Source organism: Plecotus auritus (genome assembly GCF_963455305.1).
Source record: "Plecotus auritus genome assembly, chromosome: 9".
Lineage (NCBI taxonomy): Eukaryota > Metazoa > Chordata > Mammalia > Chiroptera > Vespertilionidae > Plecotus > Plecotus auritus.
Genome location: NC_137783.1, coordinates 43,924,781 through 43,951,516, shown reverse-complemented (window position 1 = coordinate 43,951,516; position 26,736 = coordinate 43,924,781). Strand labels below are relative to the sequence as shown.

General features: G+C 45.3%; 1 protein-coding gene across 1 annotated transcript; it reads right to left on the bottom strand.

The window, feature by feature from the left end:
* Window positions 1–722: 722 nt before the first annotated feature.
* FAM241B (family with sequence similarity 241 member B) lies at window positions 723–3,555 on the bottom strand. The gene is made up of 3 exons (XM_080643253.1): window positions 3,466–3,555; window positions 2,169–2,307; window positions 723–1,479 (listed from the first exon to the last, which is right to left on the bottom strand). The coding sequence occupies exons 2-3, from the start codon at window positions 2,259–2,261 to the stop codon at window positions 1,210–1,212; spliced, it is 363 nt and encodes a 120-aa protein (XP_080499379.1). The 5' UTR covers window positions 2,262–2,307; window positions 3,466–3,555; the 3' UTR covers window positions 723–1,209.
* Window positions 3,556–26,736: the final 23,181 nt, after the last annotated feature.

Here is a 26,736-nt window from a genome sequence, read left to right as displayed (position 1 = left end):
GGGCAGCATGGCAGGCTGTCCGAGGAAGAATAGAATCCATCTCAATCTCTCCCCCATCCTCCCCTCCCACACATCCTATGATTGTTCTCCCAGTACTGGCCTTGGAGAATCACCCCCAAATGCTGCCTTTCTCCCCCAAACTGCCAAACCCCAAAGGATCCTAAGGAGAGGATGCAAGATCTGGTCTCCGGGTGAGGTAAGTCCTCAAGTTCATCCAGTTTCTCTCTGACCTTTAACCCTCAGCCACCCAATGCCATCCGCACATCTCCAACATGTAGACCCAGGGCTCACCAGCCAACACGCAAAGCCTCCTCTCAGGAAAAGCAGGCACTTTCACGGCACATGCACTGCATAGCCAGCGCCAAGGCCCTGCTTTCCATGGACAGTGTGGGCAGGGAGGCTCGGAAGCCGCTGGTCCGAGCCCCTGGACCGGGGAGACCTGCACTCTGGCTAACCTGAATCCACCGCTCATCAGCCATCCTGGCCCGCATGTCAGAGTGAGTCTAGAATTACCTAAGCATCAGACAAGAGGCCTGACCCAGGCTTGACCTGGACACCTCCCAGGCCTTGAAGCCTAAGGAAAAAAGTAATGAATTACCTTCCAAGGTCAAATGCTCACTTCTACCCTGTCCCCCAATCCCAGCCATGCCCAACCACCTTCACCACGTCTTCCAGATCCATGTACAGCTGTGCCATGATACATTAATGTCTCTACATGGACGCATGTTTACTAAATTTATTTATTGAAAACACCACCACAATAAATAGAATGCCAGTACCACCTACCATACAGAAAAGGTAGCCAATAAAAACAGGGCTATAAAAGTCGGGAAACTTTTCCCACCTGCCCTAAGCCCACGGCCTATTCCCTAGTTACAGGGGAAGTCAGCTCAGTTCCCAGAGGCATGAGAGCATATTGGCACCAAGCTGGGACTGTCTCCTTGGCATAAAAGGATTGCAAGAGGATGGGAAGGGAATCCTGTTCTTGCTCGTTGTGCTTAATGCAAGCCCGATACTACGGAAAAACATCTCAGGGGAATGAGGGTATCCACCCGACACTCTGGGACTACTGGACTAGAGGTTCCCTCGGCATCATGCTTAACACCATGTGGAAAGAGCATTCTCTGAGCACACCTTCAAGGCACCACCAGGTTCCCCTCCTCATGTGCCTGTTCTCACACCGAGGCCCACGCCTGCCCCCAGCAGAGGTCACCGCTGACTCAGGTGGGACACCAGGTAGACGAGGCCCACCAGCAGGAGTCCTCGCACGCCGAGCATCATGAGCAGGAAGAGCAGCAGGATGGAGGTCACCGGCTCCACAGCGTGGTTGCCGAGATGCCACTGGGGGAAGCCCATGTTCACCAGCTGCCGGTTGAGGTCATTGAAGGGGGACTGAGCAGCGCCTAGCCTGGCTCCCCCCTGCTGCTGCCGGAGGCCAGGACCCCCCAGGGGGGCACCATGGCCCCTATTGAGGAAGCTCTGGAAGGTGAAGACAGAGAAAAAACAAGTGAATCCAGAGAAAGCTTCCCTGGAGGTGAGGACCGGGCAGAAGGGAAGCCTGTGGGCCAGGCCCTGCCCTCCCCTCATCACCCAGGGCCACACCCTTCTTTCTCAGCAATCCCAGATGCCACCCACAGGAATTCCAGCGACTGAGTCACAAGCTCTCAGAGCACAGAAACTGCATTCCCCATGTGGTGCCAGGAAGAAGGTGCCCAGGACAGAGGAGAGAGAAAGGGCTCAAGGCGGTTAGACTCCTGGGCTGCGCACTCAGGCAGGCATTGTTAACACTCCTCACTCTGCCTTTGAAATCAACATTGGGTGGGCACAGGCTCTTCTCCTCCACTTACTCTGCAGCTTCTCTCTCATCCAATAGCCTCTTAACAAAGATGCTGGCTCCAGTGGAGTTTGCTAAACAGCCTAAAGAAGGGAGAGCTCTTGGATTTAAAGTCTGGGAAGGCTGCCAGAAGGAAGGAAGAACTAGGGAGGCAAGAGGCTGGGCACTACATCTACTGCGAGTTTTCACCAAGTTTTACCACCACCCCTCCCCATCCAGCTCAGCTCTCTGCAAAGAGAACTTCAGGTTAGAAGTGAATGACCAGTAAGCTAAGGAGTAACTGGTCCAGAAGACAGAGGATAGCTGCTCCCCATCCACGGGGCAAGGCACCCACCTGTCGAGGGGTGCTGTTGCGTGGTGGGGCAGTGGTCCTCACGCGGGGGTCGTCGTCCTGCACGATTTCCCCATTGGCCAAGATCCGCACCATCCTCCCAGGAGTGCTGGTCCCTGCGGGGCTGCCCCTCTCCTCAGACCTCAAAAAAAACACAAAACACCAATTCACCAGAGATAAAGAGATGCTTGCTTTCAATGGGAGAAACTGCAATTCTGGGGGCTCACATTGGTGGCCCATCCTAAGCCGGCACTGCGTCTGATTAGTAAAAAGAAGAGAAATAAATGCAAGTTATTTGCTGGAGGGAAACCTTTCAGATATTGAGTGCAGTGGGGAAACGATTAGAATATTACCCACCACCAGCAACAGTGGGGACGAGACCCTCCCTGTGGCCCAGGCACTGTGGCAGGTCTGCAGAGGCTGGTCTCACACCCCCCTCACTCCCCTGGGGCAGGTCCTGCTAAAGGTGTGACTGGCTGGCCCCAGAGCATTCATCCGTGGGCAGCAGAGAAAGAACCTGAAGACCTTCTCTAGGGACTAAATAAGAAGTGCAGGGCCCCAAGATCCCCAGGTTCTCCACTTCCTTCTGTTCAAATACTGCTCCACTGTGCTGTTCCTTAGGAGGTACCTGCCAAGGACCTGTGCTTTCCTCCCCAGGAGATCCGGGCTCACCTCAGAGCCTCTCTAGCTCCTCTGCCTGGCAGCAGAGGGCACTGGTGGCCACAGCCCCAGAGCTGGGTGGAGGAACAGACCTGCAGAGGGCACGCCCCTCACCTGTCCCACACCTCAGGGAGCACCAGTCCCTCCTCTGTTAACTGGAGGGCAGGGCCCACCTTCCTAAAAATGGAGTGGAGGGGTGCTTCTGAGGCTCTGCGAGAACCACCATTCCGCAGACCCCAAGGGTGTCCCATCGGCTGGAGGTGGGGGTGGGGATCCTTCCAAGCCTCTTCCGAGTCTGTGTAAAGGCCATTTTTCCCCCTAAGGAGCCGAGCCACAGTTTTCTTTTAAATTCTCAGAAGCACTTGTGACACTCACGCCAAAAGGGGTTAATAGCTCCCGTCTCTTGCCTGCAGAAGGCCAAGTGGGTCCTAGCCCCCGAAGTCCCACTGTGCTTGCTCATCCCGACCCCCTGCGTGGGCTGCGGGCGCCGCCCGCCCTCGGTGCACCTGACCCTACCGATGGGGGAAGTGGGTGCTCCCGGGGCAGGAGGGGCCCTGCCCGGGCCGCCGAACCCAGCTCTGAAACTGGGCCCACAGTAGGGGAAGGATGCGCCCCGGCGCCCCGGCGCCCCGACACCCACCTGCAGGTCCACTGGCCACGGCTTCCAGGCCGCTTCCTCCCACCTGACCCCGCAGGAAGAGCCGCGGCGACGCGGCCCAGCGGGCGTGGCAGCGCCTCTGCCGGCCTCCGGGGGAACTGCAGCTGCGGGCCCGGAGGCGGAGGCGCAGGGCTCGGGTGGAGGGAGAAAGGGGGCGGGGAGGAGAGGGGAGGTCCAGAGGGAAGGGAAGAAGGAGGAAGAAAGAGTACGGAGAGGAGACAGACAAGTTCGCAGGAAGGAGAGGAAGGGAGAGGGAGAAGAAAAGAAGGAAAGGGAAGTGGAGCTCACAGAGGAAAAACCCAGGGGCTGGGGCGCCCCTGGCCTGGGAGGAGAGGTGGGCACAGGCTCAGTACACCCGTATAGGTTTGCTGAGCTGGCTCCTTGGATGCCCCTTGAGTAAGACCTGGCCCTGCCCTCGAGGAGCTCCAACTCCAGTGAGAAAGAAATGGTCTGAACCACAGAGCAGGTGTAACTAGCTGCAGGGAGGGCTTCCTGAAGGAGGCGGCTTTTGAGTTGGCACCAGAAGGGTAGGCAGGAGTTTGCCTGTGAGACTAATAAGGGAAGGCACTCCTGGCAAAGCGAACCACCTGACAAAGGAGCGGACAATCCGCCTGTGCCTCCTTCCTGCTGCTCTCCCGCCCTGGGGACTTTCATAAGCTGTTCCCTATGGACCTGGCCACCAGTGGGAGAGAGTGTGCTCTACAGGCCCACAATGTGGGTTCAGGTTCTGGACCCTGGCAAACTACTGAGCTGCTCAGCGCCCTCCTCCGCCAAATGGATCTATTCCCAGCACTCACCTCCCAGGATTGTGTGAAGATTAGTATGCGAGTCCCTGGCACACAGCAAGTGTCGATAAGTTTTTAAATTTTTTAATTTTTCAATTAGAGCTAATATTCAATATTATATTAGTTTCTGGAGTACAGCCTAGTGGTAAGTTATATAGACATTTATATAACTTATCAAATGATCCCCCGATAATGTCTAGTACCCCCAAAACCATACATAGTTATTACAATATTATTGATTATAGTCCCAATGCTGTACTTTACATCATCCCCATGGCTATTTTGTAACTACCAATTTATACTTCATCACTTCACCTATTTCACCCAGCCCCCCGGCCCCCTCCCACTTGGCAATCATTTTCTTCTCTGTATCTATGAGTTTGTTTCTGTTTTATTTATTTCATTTTTTTTAGATTCCACATATAAGTGAAATCATATGGTACTTGTCTTTCTCTGACTTATTTCACTTAGCATCATACCCTCTAGGTCCATCCATGTTATCACAAATGGTAAAATTTCATTTTTATGGCCCAGTAATATTCCACAGTATACATGTACTGCATCTTCCGTGATTATCAATCAGTGGATATTTCTGGGAGTAGGCAGGTATTTATTGAGCATATATTAGGACCCAGATGCCTGCTAGCTCCTGGGTGGGGGGAACAGAAAGAAGAGTGAGACTTAACCTTGCTCGAAGAACTCATCATCTGCCACCATGGTTTAAATATTTGATTATGAAACCTTTTAAATAAAAAATGTTGAGCAGGTCCCCTGATATCTGTATCTTATTTGTGTTATTATTTATTTGTTTATAAATCATACATGTGTACTGTGAGCACAGATTGGCATTGTGAATAAAAGGTGGCTGCTAGAGTCAGCCTGGGTGTGGATCTTGGGACAGCTGCTCTCTAGTGGTGTGATGTTTGCCCAGTTATTCAACCTCTTTGGCCTCAGTTTTCTCATCTGTAAAATGGGGATAATAACAGTACCCATCTCATCAGATTTTTGTGAAGCACTAAGCATTACTTTAGGTAGTGTTTAAAAGAGAGCATGGCCACAGTAAGTGCTCAAGAGCTGCTGACCATATTGTCCCTACTACTGCTCCACCACATTAAGTTGATTTTAAAGTATGTACATTAAAAAGAATGGGATTTCAAATAAGTATAAACTGAAACCCTAATGCTTTCGTCCTGCACTCTGATACCTCCCAAGTGTGCACACACAGTGCCCACATGTAAGTGGTAATCCCAAGGCCAAGAATGTCAAACTCATGTGGCCCACAATGAATATTGTTGGGGCCCAGCCAATATAACGGTATGTAAAAAACGTTTTAATAAAAATTTTGTAACTTAATTTTTATAATTTCCTGTTATACATAATTATTAATAACAAACTACAGCATTTGCTAATGACTGATTACTATAATCATGTTGCATTCATTTTCCTTACACGCCTTATGCGCAGGCACACCATTTTTCTCCACTAAGACCAGCAGCGTGTATTTTAGCAGCCCATTGTCATGTCATGAGTCTTGTACTGACTTGTTTGGTGTGTGCAACAGGAAATATCTTGCTTTTGGAGAACAAGAAAAATAGGTTTATTTGCATTACACTTATTAGTTTGTACAGTTATTTGGTGTCTGGTAAGTTAATGTTGAAGAAAAAATATTTTTATTAAAATGTTCTATTATTTTATGTTAACAATTACTCATTCATTTCAGCCCTTTGTATTTAGCATATCTATTGAAATAAACCTACATTGCTATCAAAATTGAAGCTTTTGGTTTTTTGCGGCCCACATAAACTTAACCTTGTTTATTTGGCCCCTGTTAGCCTTTGAGTTTGACATGCTTGCCCAAGGCTGCCTGACTGTCACAGGTGGTCTGTGGGTCTCCAGCCTGACTGCACATTGGAATTCCCTGGGACATTTAAATACAATCCTGAGGCTGAGTTCCACCCCCGAGGTGGCAGTGCCGTTGATCTGGGATATAACTGAGGCATGGAGTCATTTCAAGAAAACCATCCTCAGGTGGTTCTAATGAGCAGCCAGGGTTGAGAACAACGGCCTTCAGTGAACAGAGCCCCATAAGTGGGGCTGGAAACCGCTGTAGGCTGGGGGAACCAGGGAGGAAATAGGGAGGTTTCAAGGAAGGCTTGAGCTGGTACAGCCGTTGCCAAGGAGACAGTCCAGACGAAGATACCACGAGAGCTCAAAGGCTGAAGTAAATCCTTCCAAAGAAGGTCAAGACCAGCGTCAGGAGGCAGTAGTGTTTGGCTGGCCTGGAAAAGGCCTGCCATTTACCATTAAAACAGCCGCAGGAGGCCATGGATCACTTTTCCTTCCTCTCCACTTCTTTCAGGTTCTCCCTGCTCAAGAGCCTACAATGGTCCCCTATTGTCTGCCCCAACAGATCCAAGTCATGGGCAGAACCTTCCAATTCTGGCCCCATCACTCTTAACCAACTCTCTCCCTCAGTCTGCCCACGTGGTCTCCCCCGTCTCTAAAAACACAAAAGCATATCACCCGAAGTCCTGTTTTGCCTGTCGATCTGCCGGAAGGCCATCCCACCCAATCTAAAGCTCCCCCACGCATCCCCAAACGTTTATGCCAACAGCACAACTTCAGTTCTGATTGTTCCATGTAAGAATAACTCCCGTGTGTGCAGAGTCCTGACACTTCCAAGGCGCTTTTCCCGAGACCATGTCATTCTTGTTTGGATTATGAAATAAGAATACATGTTATTGTTCTCCTTTGGCAGATGAAGAAACTGAGCCTCAAAGAGACTCCTGATCACCTGCCTGAGGTCAGGGGCAGAGCCAGGATTCAGGAACACAGATTCCCTGCCCTGCCCCCTCCATTCTAGGTGCTTTGCACCCACCAAACAGCTCCCCCGGGTTTTTCTCATCTCTGCTGCCTCTCCACTGTGTGTTCCCCTCCATGCAATGCTATCAGCATAAGACTGACCCCCAGCAGGTGCCCCACCTGTGCTTTCGGTTCTTCTGGTCATTGCCAATCACTTACTTGCTAACCAGCTGACAGGTGTTCTGGCTCCCGCTCCACATCTGCAGATGAAAACAACCGTTTTACTTTAAAAGGAGAATATTTGTCTGTAATAATGGTAGTGATGATGGCAATGTGATTTTAAATATATTGATTTGTTTTTCTCCTGGTATTTCCTCCTCTCTCTCCCACACAAACATATAATCCGCTGTGTTCACTACTCAGAGTGTTGTGGCAGCAATTCTTCAAATGGCCCAGGAGAACGATCAGTCAGCACTCAGAGGAATCAGGAAAGAAAACCTTTATTACACAGCGCTGCTAGTCCAGGGGATTCTGATCCAAAGCCTGAACTGCCAGTGTGGGGAGGTTTTCACACACACACACACACACACACACACACACACACACACACCAGAGGCCCAATGCATGAAAATTCATGCAAGAGTAGGTCTTTCTTCCCCTGGCTGCCGGCACCGGCTTCCCTCCAGCACTTGGGACCCAGGCTTCCCTCCTCTGGCCACTGGCAGGTACCCAGGACCCGGGCTGGCTTCCCCGCCAGCCCCAGCTTCGTCAGGAAGGATGTCCAGAAAGACGTCTGGTCTAATTAGCATATTACCCTTTTATTATTATAGATATCCTCTTGTGGCGGGCCCCTCAGGTGGGCTTTGTAGCTCAGCCCAAGTCAGTTAGAATGGGGCTTATAAGATTACTCTCTAACTAGATACTAAACTAGGCTTAAGCCCCCAAAGTTGCCCCCCTATTTTCCTTCTCAAGAGAATGGCGTGGGAGAAATGCAGAACTTTAGTGCCTTTATAGGTGTGTGCCCATTGAGGAGAGTGTGTCTGGTGCCTCTTCGGTGAAGCACTGGGAGAGAAGGAAATGATGGAAGCCTAGGGGTCGGGTTCCAGAACCCAAGGGTAGACATGAAACCCAGGAGAAGCAATGGCCAGATAGTGGCCCAGACAGGAGGGGCCTTAGGTAGCCTTACAGAAATCCCTGGATCCATGTGGCTTGGGTGTGATGGAAGGATTCTTGTCCCCCCGGAAAAAGATGCTGGATGCGAAGGAGCCAGGCAGACACATGTAGTGGCCTTTATCCGTGGACAGGTGCTGGAGGACAGTAATGCCTGATGGAAGCCCCCGTGTGATGATAGGAGGAGGTGGGGCCTCTGGGAGGTAATAAGGTCTAGATGAGGTCATGAGGGCGGAGCTCCACAATGGGATTAATGCCCTCCGAGAAGAGGAAGAGACGCAACAAGAAGACAGCTGTCTACAGTCAGGAAGAAAACTCTCACCAGCAACGGAACCAGCAGGCACCTTGCTCCTGGACTTCCCATCCTCCAGAACTGTGAGGAAGAAATGCCTGTTGTTTAAGCCATCCAGTCTGTGCTGTTTTGTTACAGCAGCCCACGCTGACAATAACCTCAGGAAGAACCCTTTCAGACAGAACACACCCTTCCCCTACGGAGGCCTGACCTGGACAGTTTCTCTACAATCCCAACAAAACGGGGGCTTGGAGGCGCGGAGTCACTCCCCATCATGCTAAGCCACTACAAACCACACACAGACGAAGCACAAGGCAGTGCTTGCTGTACACGGGACCCGTGCTCGGGAGCGGTGCTGCGCAGGGAGTGGTGTGGGACCAAAGCAGCTGATCTGGGTCCCATGCTTGCGTAAAAATCTTCGTCCCCCGACAGCAGGCATCAACGGGGACCTGGATGGAACTGCAGAATCTCAGGCCCTGGCACAGACCACCTGAATCAGGATCTCTAAGTCTGCAGCCAGGAATCTGTGTTTGAACCAACTCCAGGGAATTCTTACACACGCGGAAGTGTGGAAAGCACTGCTGTAGACCAGAGGATTTTCAAACTCTTTTAATACATTTCACATCACACCCTAATAACCGCCTCCCCCCCCCCCCGCAACACACACACTATATTTACAGATATTTTGAAAATATATCTGTAATATATTTTTGTAAGAAAAAAAATGCCAATCAAGGCTATTTGATTTCACTATCTACTGACATTGTTCTTCTCAAACCTAGTTGTATAATAAAATCGCTAAAGGAAATTTTCCTAAACGACTAGTTCCCAAACCAATGAACTCAGAACCTCTATGAGCTGAAGCGGGGCATGTCTATTCCAGGTGATTTAATATGCACTCAGGGTGTGGACACCGATGTGCAATTTTAAAAACATCACAGGATATGCTCCTCCACCAGATGGCCGCCCCTAAACTAAGGCTACAAGCAGTGAGTTCCACTTCGTTAACAAAGATAAATTTGTATAATAAGCCCCAAGCCCCAAACAGAAAACACTGCCCAGGGCACACCATCCTAATTAAAATCATTTACCTCCTTTGACTAACAAAGACCATCACTGTGCCCTCAATATGGCACCAAATCTCAAGGAGACCCTCTGGCTACTTGGTGGCAAATTTACTTCATTGGTCCCCTTCCATCCAAAGGTTCATTCTGGCAAGGAATGAATCATGGGTGTGTTTCCTGCCCAAAAGGGCCTCAGCTAGCTCCACACTTCCTATAGAGTATGTAATCTACAGACACGGATCGCACATAACGTTGCATTACACCAGGGTCCCGTTTTACTGCAAAGCAGGAGCAGGAGTATGCACATGACCAAGGGACCCACCGGCTGTATCACACACTACACCGGCAAGAAGCTGCTGGGTTCAGAGGGCATTAGAACCGCCCACTGCGGGCACAGCCAAGTGCCAGCTCAGAGGCAATAGTCTGCAAGATCGGGGGGCCATCCTCAAGGTGGCATTCTATACCTTGAATCAAAGACCTTTCTATGGTGATGTGTCTCCAATTGGAAAAATACATGGATTTGGGAACAAAAGAGTGGAAACAGCAATGGCCTCACTTAACATCACCCCCAATGACGCACTTGAGGAATTTGTGTTTTCCATCCCCTCAACTCTGGGCTCTGCAGGGTCAGAAGTCCTGCTCCCCAAAAGGGGAACACTGGTGCCAGAGAACGATAAGCTAAGGCTGTAGCCTGAGCACTTTGGGCTCTTGTTCCTGAAGACCAAGAAGCAAGTAGAGGAGTCCCCATCTTGCAGGAGTAGCTGGTCTTGGTCGCCAGGAGGAGGTAGGGACAGGAGGACCATGTCTGGCACTCAGGTGATCCCAAATGGAATGGTAAAGGGCAAGTGTAGAAACTCTGTCCTAGATGGGCACGTGACCAGAAGCTCAGAGCCCTCGGGGATGAGGGTCTGGGTGATGCCACCAGGTGAGTCACTGAAGTCGAAAGAGGTGGAGGAGGGAGATGAGGACTGTAATTTGTCCCACTAATGTTCCTCAGGAAGAGAAAACTACCAGAATCCGGAGAAAGTGGGTCTGAGTGGTGCAAGGGGTGGACTACGGTAACTGTGAGGATGGGCTGGCCAGATCCCCGTCTAAGGAAGGACTTGTTGCTCTAACTTCTGTGAGAATGACAGTGGCAGCTTTCAACTGTCAGTCCCTTCACAGATTGCTTTGCTACAGGAAGACACTTTACCCAAGTTCAAGCCCTCCCAGGGGCCGCCCTCATTCAATGAGTGATGGAGACAGGGGGTATCAATGGGCCCTTTCAGCACAGAGTTCCCCTTGAGGTCAGCTGAGGTGATCAGGTTTGCATCATGACCAGTTTCCCCTCTGCTCACCCCTGTTTCCTCTGCCTCCCAATACTAGACTGCACTCTAAATTCCGCCCCAGTTTGCTTCCTGGAGAACCCAAAATGGGACAAGTCCCCATTCTGCTGGAATAAGAAAAAAATTAATCTCATTTAATGTGAGATAGCCCCTTCCCTGATGTAGCAGGGATAGTCAAATGTCCTCCCAATTTGTAATCCCCCTTTGCCTTTTAACAACTGAGCCCTCTCTTCCACCAAGGTCTGACAGGTCCCTAACTACCCGTGGTAGAATTGGGTAGCTAGAAAATCCAAAATCAATTATCAGAATTAATAAGAGATCTTAGAAAGATTATTGTCTATAAATCAATTATATTCTTAAATACAAGCAGCAAAGAGTTAGGAAATTAAATGACCAAAGCAATACTATTTGAAATAAAACTTTAAAAAATATATAAAGCTCCTAGGGTTAACCTAACAAAGGATGTACATTTGGCCCTCTATTCTGTTCCATTCACCGATGTGTTTCTCTCTCTGCCAGTGCCACACAGTCTTGATTACTGCAGCTATATAATAATTCTTGAAATTGGGTAGAATGATTCCTCCCTCTGTATTTTGATTTTTCAAAATTGTTTTAATTTTTATAGTTCCTTTGTTTTTCCATATAAAATTTAGAATAATCTTGTCTATATCTAAAAAAAAAATCTTGCTGAAATGTTGATAGGAATTGTGTTAAATTTTTATGTCAGTTTGGGGAAAACTGACATCTTCACTATGTTGAGTCAAGCCATAAACACAGCCTGTCTCTCGTGTTTTTAATGACTGTAAATGGCATTATATTTTTAATTCCAGTGTCCATGTATTCATTGCTAGTACATAAAAATGCAATTAATTGTTGCATGTTTTTCTTGTATCCTATAACTTTGATGAACTCACTTATTAGTATTAGGTTTTTTTTGTAGATTTCTTGGAATTTTCTATGTAGAAAATCACATCATCTGCAGAGAGAGGCAGGTTTATTTCTTCCTTTCCAACATTTATGCCTATTATTTCCTTTTCTTGCCTTATTGTACTGGATAGAACTTCCAATAAGAATTTCTATAATAAGAGTGGTGAAAGCAGACATTCCTTGCTTTATTCCCACTCTTAAGAAGAAATCATGGTCTTTCACCATTAAATATAATGTTAGCTATGGTTTTGTTTTAAAGATGCTCTTTATCAAATTGAGGAATATCCACCCTATTTCTATTTTTCTGAAAATTTTTATCATGAAGGAATACATTTCATCGAATGCTTTTTTTGGATTGATTAATATGATCATGTGATTTTTCCTCTTTTACATGTTAATGTGATAGATTATATTGAATTATTTTTTAATATTGAGCCTGAGTTGCATGTGTAGAATAAACCCACTTGTTCATAATGCATGTTTTTATAAATTGTATTTGTTAATATTTTGTTTAAGATTTTTTGCATCTATATCCATAAAGGATAGTGGAGTGTTTTGTTTTGTTTTTTGTTTGTTTTTTACTATCTCTGTGTGATTTTTGTATCAGGTAAATCTAACTTCATAAAATGATTTAGTGTTCCCTCCTATTTTCTGGAAAAGATTGTATAGAATGAGTGAAAATTCTTTAAATGCTGATTTTCTGTTTAGTTGCTCTATCAACTGTTGAGAGAGGGATGTTCACATCTCTATGGTTGTAGATTTGCTTACTCCCCCTCTCAGTTTTATCAGTTTTTGTTCACATATTTTGCATTTCTATATTTGGGGCATACATATTTAGGTTTGTTGTATCTTCTTGGTAGATTGACTGTGTAATGTCCCTCTCTGTCTCTGGTAACATTCCTTGCTCTGAAGTTTACTTTATCCTGCTTTCTTTTCATTAATGTTTGCATAATATATCTTTTTCCATAAATTTACTTTCAACTTGACTATATTGTTATATTTCAAGTGAGTTTCTTATAGACAGCATATTTTTAACCCACTCTGCCAATCTGTCTTTTATTTGGTATATTTACACCAGTGGTCGCCAACCGGTGGTCTGCGGACCACTGGTGGTCCGTGAGGTCCAAAAGGCTGGTGACCGCTGATTTAGACGATTTACATTTTATGTAATTATTGATATGTTAGGGCTTAAGTCTGCCAATTAATTTTTTGTTTTCTCTTTGTTCTGTTTTTCATTTTTCTGTTTTTGTTTTTCTACCTTCTTGTGTGTTACTTGAACATTTCTTAGCATTCCATTTTTATTTCTTTAGTTTATTTTTTTTTAGTTTGTCTCTATATAGCCTATTTATGCTATCTAATTATCTAAAGCAATCTAAGTGTAACATTATATGTAACTTATCACGGTCTACTAGTGACATAATTTTACTCTTTTGAGTGAAGTATAAGAACCTATTTCTCTTTGTTTGTTTACTTTTCCAATCCTATATAATAAAAGAGTAATATGCAAATTGACCATCACTCCAACACACAAGATGGCTGCCCCCATGTGGACACAAGATGGCCACAACAAGATGGCCAGCAGGGGAGGGCAGTTGGGAGGGACCAGGCCTGCAAGGGAGGGCAGTTGGGGGGGACCCAGGCCTGCTGGGGAGAGCAGTTTGGGGGGGACCAGGCCTGCAGGGGAGGGCAGTTAGGGGCGGATCAGGCTGGCAGGGGAGCAGTTAGGCATCAATCAGGCTGGCAGGGGAGTGGTTAGGGGGTGGTCAGGCTGGCAGGCAGAAGCAGTTAGGGGCAATCAGGAAGGCAGGCAGGTGAGCAGTTGGGAGCCAGCAGTCCTGGATTGTGAGAGGGATGTCCGACTGCTCGTTTAGGCCCAATCCTACTGGGATCGGGCCTAAACGGGCAGTCGGACATCCCTTGAGGGGTCCCAGATTGGAGAGGGTGCAGGCTGGGCTGAGGGACACCCCCCCCCCGTGCACAAATTTTGTGCACTGGGCCTCTAGTTATAATATAATGTCTTAAATATGTCTTCTACATATATTTAGAGCACATCAGACAGTGTCATAATTTTTATTTCAAATGTCAAACATAACTTGGAAAACTCAAGGAGAGAAGGAAAGCCTATTGTATTTAGCCATACTTTTGCTTGTCATGCTATCTCTCCCTTTCTGGTGTTTCAATGTTCTTTGTTTTATTTTTTCCTTTCTCTTTAGAGAACTTCCTTTTGCCATTATTTTAGAGTAGGTCTCTTGATATGGAAAATTATTTTCATTTTCCTTCATCTGAGAATGTCTTGATATCCTCTTCACTCTGAAGGGTATTTCATTGGCTACAGGATTCTAGGTGGACAGGTTTTTCTTTCCACACTTGAAAAATATTGTGCCCTTTCTTTCTGGCCTCGATGGTTTCTAGTGAGACATTGTGACCTGGGTACAACGATAAAAAAGAGACCAATGGATATACAGAGTCTGGGGGAAATCTGTCAATTGGGATGTAGAGTGAAGTAGAACTTCAGAGCAATGGGGAAAGGATAATCTTTTCAATAGTGGTGCTGTGACAACTGGGTGTCCATATCAGAAAAAAAAGAAATCAGATCCTTACCTCACATAATTATAGATATAGCAAAAGTAAATTCTGGCGGTATTATAGACCTCAATATGAAAGGCGAAACAATAAAGAATTTAAAATATAATTCATATATATCCGTATATATCATATATATATTATACATATATATATGTATATATATATATATATATATATATATATATATATATATATATATATATATATATTCTAGGCCTCAGAGTAGGGAAAATTTTCTTAACATGTTATAGAAAGTGACTAGCATAAAGGAAATTGTTGATAAATTTTGCTACATTACACTTGCATTAAAATTTAAAACTCCTCTTAATCAGGATACTGTTTTTAAAAAGTAAAAAGCCAAGCACACTGTGCAAGAAAATGTTTTTCCAATACATATAGCCAACAAAGGATTCAGATCCAGAATGTATAAGGAGCCTCTAGAAATGAATAAGATATACAGTCAATAAAAATGTAGGTAAAGAATCTGATTGAGCAAATTACAAAAGAAGGAAACCAAGCAGCCAATAAACTTTTGAAAAAGTGCTCCACATCACGAGCAATCAGGGAGACAGGAACTACAACCACTGTGAGGCTACCGCACCCTCATCAAGTGGACTCTAACTAAGAAGTCTGACGACACCAGGTCTTGGTGATGGGCAGTGATGAGAATTCCCACCCACAGCTGGTGGATGTGTATAAACGGAGTCAACCACTGTGGAGAACCATTGACAGTTTCCTAGGAAAGGCAAACATTTGCATTCTTTAAGACCAGGACACAAAAGTGAATGCTCGGAAGCACCAGGTCAAGTGTACAAGCATTTTCCATATTAGAGACTGGAAAACAATTTAAACGTCCATCAAACTAAAATGGATAAATAAATTGTAGTAGACCCTACAAATGGAATGCTACACAGTAAAAAAAGACTATGATTTCTAACTGCATGCAATACCACAGTTAATCCTAAAAATACTATAGCGAACTAAAGAAACTAGAAGCAAAAATCTTAGTGCATAGTTTCAATTATAGAAACATCAACAGACGGAGAAATTGAATTTTATTGTTTAAGGATATATACTTGGGTGGTAAAAGTATAAGAAGCAGCAAAGAAATTATTACCAAATATTTAGTGATTAGTTTCAGGGGAGAGGGAGGAATTGTGCAAGGGGCATCACACAGTAATCAGGGAGGCCATGAGGTGCTGGCAACATTTGATTGCTTCACCTGGTTGGTGGTTTCATGGATGTTTACTTTATAACAATTTGTTAAATTGAAGGGGGGCAGAACTGAGGAAGGAGTCAATTTATCCAGGTGTGGTCAAACAGAACTATGCTTTCGTTAAAGGCAGCCTGGCTAGGGATTAAGTGTACGGTCTCTGGACCAATCAACTTGGATTTGAACTCTCTGGCTCTGTTACCTACTACTTGCTGTGTGACCTTGTACAATTTACTTAACCTCTCTGTGCCTTGATCGTCTTACCTGGGATTATGCTACCTAATGTAAGATTAATAGCACTTAAACATGCAGTAAACTGTACAGGAGCTTTGTTAGATAAGTAAACATTCATACATTCATTCAACATAACAGTCCTTGTGTGCTTATGTTAGGCTGTGCCCTTCAATACGCCCTCACAGGCCGGGGGACTTGGGCCATGGTGCACACAGAGCTCTCAGAACTGGGGCTTCACCTTAGAGTCAATGTGACTACTTTCCACTAAAATCCAGATCAGATTGGGAGCCTGGGCCAGGCTGAGCCCACTAGCTGGCAGGGGCTCCCAGGGTGGGCATTCCTGCAGGGCCAGGAAGCCAGGCGGGCCGTCCTGCTGCCTGTTTCTTCAGGGAGCATGGGGGCGCCGCAGTCTGGCACCAGAACCCAGGCGGCCCCTCCTCCTTCAGGGCTCAGCCGAGTAGAGGGAGGTCAGACGGTGAGAAAAGAGGAGCAGGGAGAGTGGAGGAGCTGGGGGTCCTGGACGCCTTTTATCCTTTCCACAGAAGGAGTAGAAACAGAAGTGTGGGGGTGGGGTGAACCAAAAAAAGGAGCCAAAAGCAGAGAATGAGGCCAGTCCAGCCAAGTGCTTTTTGTGGGTCTTAATTAAGCCTGGAGGCCCCATTGTTCCTTTCAGAGAGAAACATATGTTCAGGGCCGGCCTGAGGTTTTGGACTGAAATTTCAATGGTGCTGGGTCCTCTGGTCGGCCAGGGGAGGTCGGGGGTGGGGAGGCGGTGTGGGGGAGGCTCTTCCCAAGCCCAATGAGAAGCCATAGCATCTCACAGTCTCCTTCACTGGGGTAGGAAATAAAACAACTAGAATCTAGGGTAGCACAGCCCCCTGCCCACCCCAGGGTGGGAAAATAAGCAGGCTGTGTGGCCCTCGGCGAGCCTCGGTTTCCAGGGCGCTGCATTCAGACAGAGCTGGCTGAGGTCACCGACATTGCCCATACCTGCTACCATGTGAGCAGGGGCCACCCCAATGGCCCACAGCCCTCCAGCAAAGGGCGTGAGCTCGAGACAAGTCAAGCTTCTTATGCTTGCTCTGCTGTCCACCTTGGGCAAGTGACTCAGTGTCTCCGAACCTGTTTTCTAACCTGTAAAGTGGGGGTGATGATTTCCATCCCATGCACTGGCAGTGGGAATTGAGGAGGCAGATCCCCGTGGAGCCCTCTGCACACAGCGCCTCACGCGTTTGCTGTTAGCAGCCGCCATGGTCATGACCAGTGAACCTTCCCCTCCTGGAGCCCTGGTGGCGAAAGGAAAGGCACACGATCCCGTGAGCACGCTCAGAGCAGAGTGAAGAAAGGACACAGCACAGAGTGGCCAACGGCCTGCGATGTCTTACTGTGACGACCGCGACACACGCCTCTCCCAGGACTCTCCGTCTGTGAGAAAGACACGCTGCATTGGCAGGAAACACAATGAGAGTGTGAGAGACTGCCTGACTGACAGAACAACCGCGGCATTTCAGCAAGGAGAGATGCCTCCTGCTCCATTCTCTGCTTCGCCTCCCGCAGGGGCACTGATCCCCGAGTCTTCGGGGTCCTCCTCGCCCTGGTGTGATGCCAACACGCCATCCGAGGGGCCCTCCCCTGATGCCCATGATGGGTCCTCCTCCTCCTGAGATGATGCCAGTGGGACCTGCTCCTGGAATGAGGCTGCCTATGGGAAGGCACATGCCAAGGATGCCTGGGCCCCCGGTGATGAGACCTCCTGCCCGTCCCAGGATGGTGCCCACTCGGCCAGGAATGAGGAGCCCTGTCTGTCAGTTTATATTACTTGTTCGACCTCAGGAAATCATGGTGCTATGACTCTGGGTGTTCCTAACAGCATGACAAGGAAGACTTCCCCGTCTTCCTATCAAAGAGAGAATAGTTGTGGAGGGAAGTACTGGGACCAAAAAAAAAAAAGCCATTTTCATTTGTATTATCAAATGTGAAAATAAAATGGTCAACTCTTTTAGTTTAAAAAAGAAAAGGACCTCAGCACAGTCCATCCGGGCTGCAGACACTCAAGATGAAGAGAGGTCCCTGTAGATGGGAGGGTTGAAGGTCTTGCAAAACGCGAGTAAGTCCAGGATGGGGTGGCCTGCGAGCCAGGGAACAGCATCGCAGAGGTGCGAGGCTAGGGCACTCAGCAGCGTGTCTAAGGACAGAGCAGGTTGACCTGGTGGGCTGGAGGTCCTGTTGGGATTTGGTGGGACAGAGGCTCGGGGAGTTGTTTGAGTCAGAATGTGAAACATAAACCCAGACAAGCGAAGACGCTGAGCATCTCTTTCCTTAGCTCTCCAAGCAGAGCCCTGGACTCAAATATTCCCCAAACCCCACTTCACTGTAGGGCGCAGGGAGCCACGGACGCGTTTGGAGCTGCAGGCACTGTGGGGGCAGCAGGTTCCCAGCCTGTGCCAAGGGAACTGTGGGTGAGAGAGCCTGAGTGATAGGGAGGTCTCCAAAGAACCACAGAGCTGCTTCTAGAGCGAGATGACCAGCATCGAGAAACAACCACACCCAGAGAGCACCAGAACCCGGTGGCAACTACAGCAGTCAGACAAGAACTTCCCTGGTTCTCCCCCTCCTGGGGCTCAAACCAGCAGCCAGCAGGAGTACGCCTGTCCCGTGCAGGGGCCCCAACCTGCTGTAGGTCTGAGCTGGAGGAGGGGAGACGCCCTAAGTAAAGTTGGAGTTTTTCCATGACGCTAGATCAGTGGTTCTCAACCTTTCTAATGCCGCGACCCTTTAATACAGTTCCTCATGTTGTGGTGACCCCAACCATAAAATTATTTTCGTTGCTACTTCATAACTGTAATTTTGCTACTGTTAATGAATCGTAATGTAAATATCTGTGTTTTCCGATGGTCTTAGGCTCTACAGCAGCGGTTCTCAACCTGTGGGTCAAGAGTTGACCATTTTATGTTCACATTTCATAATACAAATGAAAATTGCTTTTTTTTTTTGGCCCACAGGTTGAGAACCGCTAGCAGGGTCGCCTAAGACCATCGGAAAACACAGATATTTACATTACGATTCATAACAGTAGCAAAATTACAGTTATGAGGTAGCAACGACAATAATTTCATGGTTGGGGGTCACCACAACATGAGGAACTGTGTTAAAGGGTCGCGGCATTAGGAAGGCTGAGAACCACTGGGCTAGATGGACATTCTATATTTGGAGAAAGATGCTATTCGTTTGTTACCTGTTAGCAACTGGGAAAGCCCTCTCAGGCCCTTCACCAAGGCCAGAGATTTCCCAGAGACAATGAAGAAGCAGAAGGGCGAGCCCCTTGCAGGGGCAATGGGGAGAAGTGACAGAGCTGCTTTCCTTTGCCTTCTAGCAAGTCGGGCTCATCAATGGATAGTATGGTGTCTTTTATTTAAGAAAAGGACAATATCAATGGGAGGAAACCAAAACGAATAAAAGCGGTTTTCAATAAGGAGAAGGAAGAGACAGGATTGGAAATTAGATTTCTCTGGAAGTATCTTATTTCATGGTTTTGACTCTGGATCCAGCAAAATGTCTTCCGTAACCATGAAATAAAGTTAAATTAAAAAATTTTAAATTAATATTTAAAGCTAGACAACATGAAGCATAGGGATTTAACTACAGTGCAAGGTTGTGGTTTAACCACGGGGAATTATTTCATGACAGTAATAATGTAACACAGTAATATGTCACAAGGACAAAAAAAAACTTCAAAAGTATCTTAAGTGGTAGCTGGTAACTGTGTTTTAACAATAAATATTACTAAATAACCTTATGTTGGTAGCCACAGGAGTGCTTCACTCTCAAGCTAATTCACACGCAGCCTCCAGCAACTGGCTAAAGTCACCGTTTAAGGTGTCTCTAGCCGCTTGTGGCTCCACGCTGCTGCTCCAGGTAAGCTAAGCCGATTCTGACTGAGATTCTCTCTCTTCACCTGTTCCTCCAGATTACAGGAGGGCCATTTGCCTGTGGCCTCAATCCCCAAGGAGTCCAAGAAAAGTCGTTGGTTTTCCGTTTATTCCCTTTTTTCTTGTAAGTATAGAATGATGACTTCCAAGCCCTTCACATGTTGAAGCTGAGATCAGAAGTCCCATCCATAAATTCATTGGTTATTTTAAGAACCACCTCACTGAGAGAAAACCAAGATGGCGGCATAGGTAAACACCTAAACTGCTGCCTCGCACAACAATTTCAAAACTACAACTAAAAGACAGAACGGACACCATCCAGAACCACAGGAAAGCAGGCTGAGTGAAAATTCTACAACTAGAAGGAAGGAGAAAAGCTCACAGAGAATTGGAGGTACGGCAAAGGGGCTTTGTGCGCGCAGAGAGGAAGGGCGGCTGAGAGCTTGGCTGAGTTCCTCTGGCGGAAGGGGGAAGGAAGCCTCGGACCGCGAGCTGGGAAAGGCAGAAGTCTGAAGGCGCACACGGGCCAGTGCGCACAAAGGCTGTGGAGGTAGCCATAGGCTTTCCCTAGTGAAAGGGAGTCAGAGGATCCTGACTGAGCCCCAGTTCTGACTGCAGTGAACCCCGGTTCCAGGCAAGCCCCTGGGGACCCACGCTCTTGTAGGGGGAGTCTGGACTCTCGGGCGGAGACTCAGGAGCCGGGGAAGGCGGAGGACTGAAAGTGCGCACACGCGCCGCGCCGGTGCGCACAAAGGCTGCGGGGGTTGCCACAGGCTTTCCCTAGTGGAGGGGAGTCAGAGGATTCTGACTGCACCGAGCCCCAGTTCTGACTGCAGTGAACCCCAGTTCCAGGCGAGCCCCTGGGGACCCACGCTCTTGTGGGGGGAGTCTGGACTCTCAGGCGGAGACTCGAGCTGGGGAAGGCGGAGGACTGAAAGCGCACGTGCGCGCAGGGGCGGGGCTGACAGGAAGCCAAGACTGAGACTCCACCCCATCCAAGCTGAGCACAGAGGCTATTGCAATTTGGCAAGTCTAATCCTATAAGGCTGTCTCCAGCACCGGGCTTCTCCCAGCATAGACACAGCTGATCCTTACAGCCAACTGGCCCGGAGGTCAATTCTTCCCAGTGATACCAACAACAATAAAGACTTAATTACAACAAGGCTGTACACACAGTCCACAAAGGGGTGCACCAAGAGTGTCCACCTCAGGTTAACTGGGGAAGCAGACCCACTGGGCCATATTGGAAACCTAGCACAAATATCTACCTTACCAACTCAGGGAATCAGTGAAAATGCGGGGTCAAAGAATCAGATCACAAACGAAAGAAATGGAGGAAAACAAACGACTGGATATAGAATTCAAAACCACCGTTATAAGACTTTTTAAGAATATCCTAGAAAAGGCCGATAAATATAACGAGACCCTCGAAGATATGAAAAAGGACCAACTAGAAATTAAACATACACTGACTGAAATAAAAAATATTATACAGAGACCCAGAAACAGAATAGAGGAACACAAAAATCAAGTCAAAGAATTGAAATACAAAGAAGCAAAAAACACTCAACCGAAAAAGCAAAAAGCAAAAAAAAAAATCCAAAAAGTTGAAGATAATGTAAGAAGACTCTGGGACAACTTCAAGCGTACCAACATCAGAATTATGGGGGTGCCAGAAGAAGAGAGAGAGCAAGACACTGAAAACCTATTTGAAGAAATAATGACCGAAAACTTCCCCCACCTGGTGAAAGAAATAGACTTACAAGTCCAGGAAGCCCACAGAACCCCAAACAAAAGGAATCCAAAGAGGACCACACCAAGACACATCATCATTAAAATGCCAAGAGCAAAAGACAAAGAGAGAATATTAAAAGCAGCAAGAGAAAAACAGTTAATTACCTACAAGGGAGCACCCATACGACTGTCAGCTGACTTCTCAACAGAAACTATGCAGGCCAGACGGGAGTGGCAAGAAATTTTCAATGTGATGAATAACAAGAACCTACAACCAAGATTACTCTACCCAGCAAAGCTATCATTCAGAATTGAAGGGCAGATAAAGAGCTTCACAGATAAGAAAAAGCTGAAGGAGTTCATCACCACCAAACCAGTATTATATGAAATGCTGAAAGGTATTCTTAAAGAAGAGGAAGAAGAAAAAAGTAAAGAGAAAAAATTATGAACAACAAATACATATCTATCAACAAGCGAACCTAAAAATCAAGTGAATTAAAAACCTGAGGAGCAGAATAATCTGGTGAATATAATAGAATCAGGGGCATAGAAAGGGAGTGGGCTGATAATTCTCAGGGGGAAAGGGGTATGGGGGGGTTCATGAAGAGAATGGACAAAAATCATACACCTATGGATGAGGACAGTGGGGGGGAGGTAAGGGCAGAAGGTGGGGTGGGAAAGGGGTGGAGGGGAGCTATGGGGGGAAAAAGGAGAAATAATTGTAATAATCTGAATAAAGATTTATTTAAAAAAAAAAAAAAAAAAAAAGAACCACCTCACTGATTACTTTGGAGGATGCTAGAAATAGCGCAGAGTTCAATCAGAGAGGCAAAGCCACTCGGAGCTACTCATAAGAAAGGACTTCGCACAGGGATTGACCTTACTCAGTGGTGGGGCCTGGTGGTGCCAGCGATGGGAGGCTGTTGCTTCCCAGTCAGCTGCTGGATGGAGCCTGCCGCTCACAGGCAGGCAGGTGAGAAGGGGAGATGGACATGAGGGCAGGGAGCAACGATCAAGTGGAACCTGGGAGGATGAGTGGGAACCCTTATCCATCTCTTTCTGCTTCCATGCCTCAAGCTTTGATGACATTGGTGACATCTACCCTTCATTGTGGAAGGAAACACACCCCTGGCCCAGGAGTCAGAGGAGCTGAGGAGCGCCTGGTAGGAACTGGAGTCGCTGCAGTCTGGCTCCTGTCCCACGTGGACAAGTTTAACCAGCAGCTGAGCAGCAACGTAGATGAACTGTGTGGTGCCCTGCCTTGACCTTCTGAGCATAAAAATGTAGAGATGTCTGCTGCTTCACTTTGCATTCCAAGTCTTGCATAAAAGTGGACTGCAGGGCACACTCTGGAGAGAATGGGATTCCGGGAAACATAGGTCAGTTTAGTGACGTTAACCAATACATATCCACCCCACTGGACACATTCATTATTCCAAGAACCAGTAAGTAAAGGAATAAGTTTAGCACTTAGCCTTCCTTTCCCATACAAATTTTATTTCAGGGTAATTCACTCATTGATGAGGGAAACTTTTCATTCTGATGCCAATTCACCTGGATCTCTGGCAGCTTGCAGGCAGACATCCAGGGAGTGAGTGTCGGTTCTTCTGGACACGAACTCTCCAGCAGCCTAGCTCAGGCCCATTCACATCATGGTCTCAGGGTTTGAAATTCAGCAAAAAGGGCAAGTCTTAGTGAATAAATGCTTTTCAAACTTCTGCTTGCATCATGTTTGCTAGTGTCCTATTGGTCAACACACGCCAGAAATGGACTCTTCATACCAGTTGCAAAGGATGGAAAAATAGAACCACATCTCTCAGTGGCCAGAGCAACACTGTCACCGTGTAGAAGGGTGGGCATGGAAGACACCTCGTTGTCTTACAATCTACCACAACCACCGTGCCACCGCCTCAGTCAATTCAAGCAGATGTTGTTGTTTATTTTGATTAAACTTTGTATTTTAAGATAATGGTAGATTCTTATGTCGTTGTCAAGAAAAAAATGCAAGGAGATCTCTTATACACTTTATTCAGTGTCCTTCGTTTAAATTTGTTTTTCTGTTTATCTCTTTGGTCTCTTGTTCCTGTCTTTTTAAAAATGTTATTTATTTATTCAACAGACATTTTCGAGCCTCAGCTCTGTGCTAAGCAATTCAGGCTTTGAAAATATATGATGCAACACCAAGCAGTTGCCTTGGGTGAACTGAGGGAAGAAACCCTCTCCTACCAGGCAGGCAGCCAGGACTTTACAAAGGCAGTGCTGTTTGCCTTTTCTTGCCTTCCTTGCATAGTTTTTAGGATCCCAGTTTTGATTTTTAGTGTATCACTTTGTATATTTTTCTTAGTGGTTTCTCTGGAATTACAATATCCAGGGTGGGGCAAAAGTAGGTTTACAGTTGTTCAGATAGAAAATAAAATAATGATAAATGATATAAGAATAAAGTCTGTGTTTTGCAGACTCACAACTGTAGACCTACATTTGCCCCACCCTGTAAATATGTGACCTACCACAGTCCACTGGTATCAACATTCTCTCACTTTAAGTGAAGTGTGGAAGCCTTACTTCCATTTAGATGTCTTTACCTTCCCCACTTTTAAATACTTTAAATACGATTGTCTTGAATATCATATGGTGTTATAATTTTTGTTTCATCATTATATGATTCATAAGGCTCATAAAAAGACTATTCTATTGAATATGTCCATAGTTTTGCTCTTTCTCTTGTTTTTCTCTTCTTTCCAAATCCCCAAGAGACCTTCTTTTATCACTTTCTTCCTGTTTGAAGAATTTCCTTTATCCGTTCTTTAAGGATAGGCCTGCTAAAGACCAATTTTCGAGGGTGTGGTATGTTTTTTTCTTCATTCCTGAAGGATACATTTGCCAGACATAGAAATTGTACTTAGGTTTTTCCTTTCAGCACTTAAAAAAAATGTCACTTTTTTCTGGCCTCCATGATTCAGATAAAAAATCTGCTTTCATTGGAATTGATGTCCTTCTATAAGTTAACGTGTTATTTCTCTCTGCCTGCTTTCAAGGTCTTTTCTTTGTCTTTAGTGTTCAGAAGTTCAATTATGATGTGTCTTGGCATAGATTTGTTTAGATTTACTCTATTTGAGGTTAGCCCAACTTCTTGGACCTGTATGTTAATGTCTTTAACCAAATTTGAGGAGGTTTTCAGCCATTATTTCTTTGAATACTATTTCAGTTCCACTCTCTTTCTCTTCTCTTCTGGGACTGCAATGAAACAAATGTTAAGTCTTTTGGTATTATCCCACAAGTTGGGTAAATTCTATTAAGTTGTCCTCAAGTTCACTGGTTCTACCCTCTATTCTCCCTGCCTACTAATAAACCTATCCAGCAATTTTTTAATATTTTCTAAATTCTATAATTTCTATGTGTCTCTTCAACTTCTTTGCTAAGATTTTTCTAATTTGTTTCAAGAGAATTTATAAATCCTTGTTGAATCATGTTTATGATAGTTACTTTAAAAATCCTTGTCAGATAATTCCAGCATCCGATTCATCTTGGTATTGTCATTAGTTGATTGTCTTTTCTCATTCACATTATAATATTCCTCATTTTGGGTATGGTTTGTGATTTTCAATTGTATCCTGGATATTTTGACTATTATTTTAGAAGACACTGGTCCTATTCAAATTTTTATTTTAACTTGTAGTCACCCTGTTTAGATTTAGCGTTCAGGTCATGGTCTACTTCTGTGGGTTGTGTTTCTAATGACAACCTGATTTTCAGAAAAAAACACAAATGGAGGGACAATTTACAAAATATTTGACCAATACTCTTCAAAATTGTCAAAGTCATCAAAAACAATGGGAGCATAAGAGACATAATGATTAAATATAATATAATATCCCGAATGGCATCTTGGGACAGAAAATAAACATTAGGGAAAAACTAATAAAATCTGAATAGACTATGGAGTTTAGTTAATAACAATGCATTAATACTAATTGTGACAAATATTCCATAGTAATGTACAATGTTAACAATAGGAGAAACTTGGTACGGGGTATATAGGAACTCTTTGTACTATCTTTGCAACTTTTCTCTAAATCTAAAACTATTCTAAAATTAAAAGTTTATTTTTAAAAACCAAATGGAAATCTTGGGACTAAAACATTACTAGATGGGCTTAACATCAGATTGAAGATAGCAGCAGAAAAATTCTGGGAAATTAGTAAGACTGAAGAACAGAGAGAAAAATATATTGAAGAAAATAAAACCAAACTTGTGAGACAATAACAAGTAGCCCAGCATGCATATAATTAGAGCCCCAAGAGTAAAAGAGAGTAAAATTGAGGCAGAAAAAAATTATTCAAAGAAATAACAACCAAAAATTTTTTCCAAATTTAATATACATTGATTCACAGATCCAATACTCTCAGCAAACTCCAAGTAGGATAAATATAAAGAAAAACATGCTTAGGCACATCATAGTCAAACTGCTGAAAACCAAAAATAAAATGAAAATCCTAAAAGCATCCAGAGAAGACACATTACATAATAACAAATCAATTATATAAATGCTGTGTGACTTTTCATCAGAAAAAAAAACTGATGCAGATAGAAAACAGAATGAAACTATTAAGGTGCTGAAAGAGAAAGATAAGATGTCAATCAAAATTTCTATATCCACCAAAAATATCCTTCAAGTTGACTATAAAATAAAGACCTTTTCAGATAAATAAAATCTGAGATAATAATAGTATAACTGAGCTATAAGAAATGCTAAAGGAGGTTCTTCAGTCTGAAGGAAAATGATACCTATTGGTAACTCACATCTACAGGGTGAAATAAAGAACACCAAAGGTGGCAAATAAGTAGGTAGACATAAAAAACTATGTTATTTTCTCAAAAAAGGATAAAAATAAAAATAATGATGTCAAGAAAGTGAAAATGATAATAATATAAGATAGGTTTATAACACTGTGGAAGTAAAATATATCACAAACATAGAAAAAAAGGATGGAGGGAACAGGTACATAGCATTATATTGTTGGAAGGAAATAAAAACAATGTAAAGGTATTAAGAAGAGAAAAGGAGATGAAATACTAAAAAACATTTCATTAACCCAAAAAGAGCAATGGAGGAACAAAAAAATTGAAGAAACAGTGAAAAACAAGTAGCAAGATGGTAAACCTACATCCAACCACATCAATAATTACTTCAG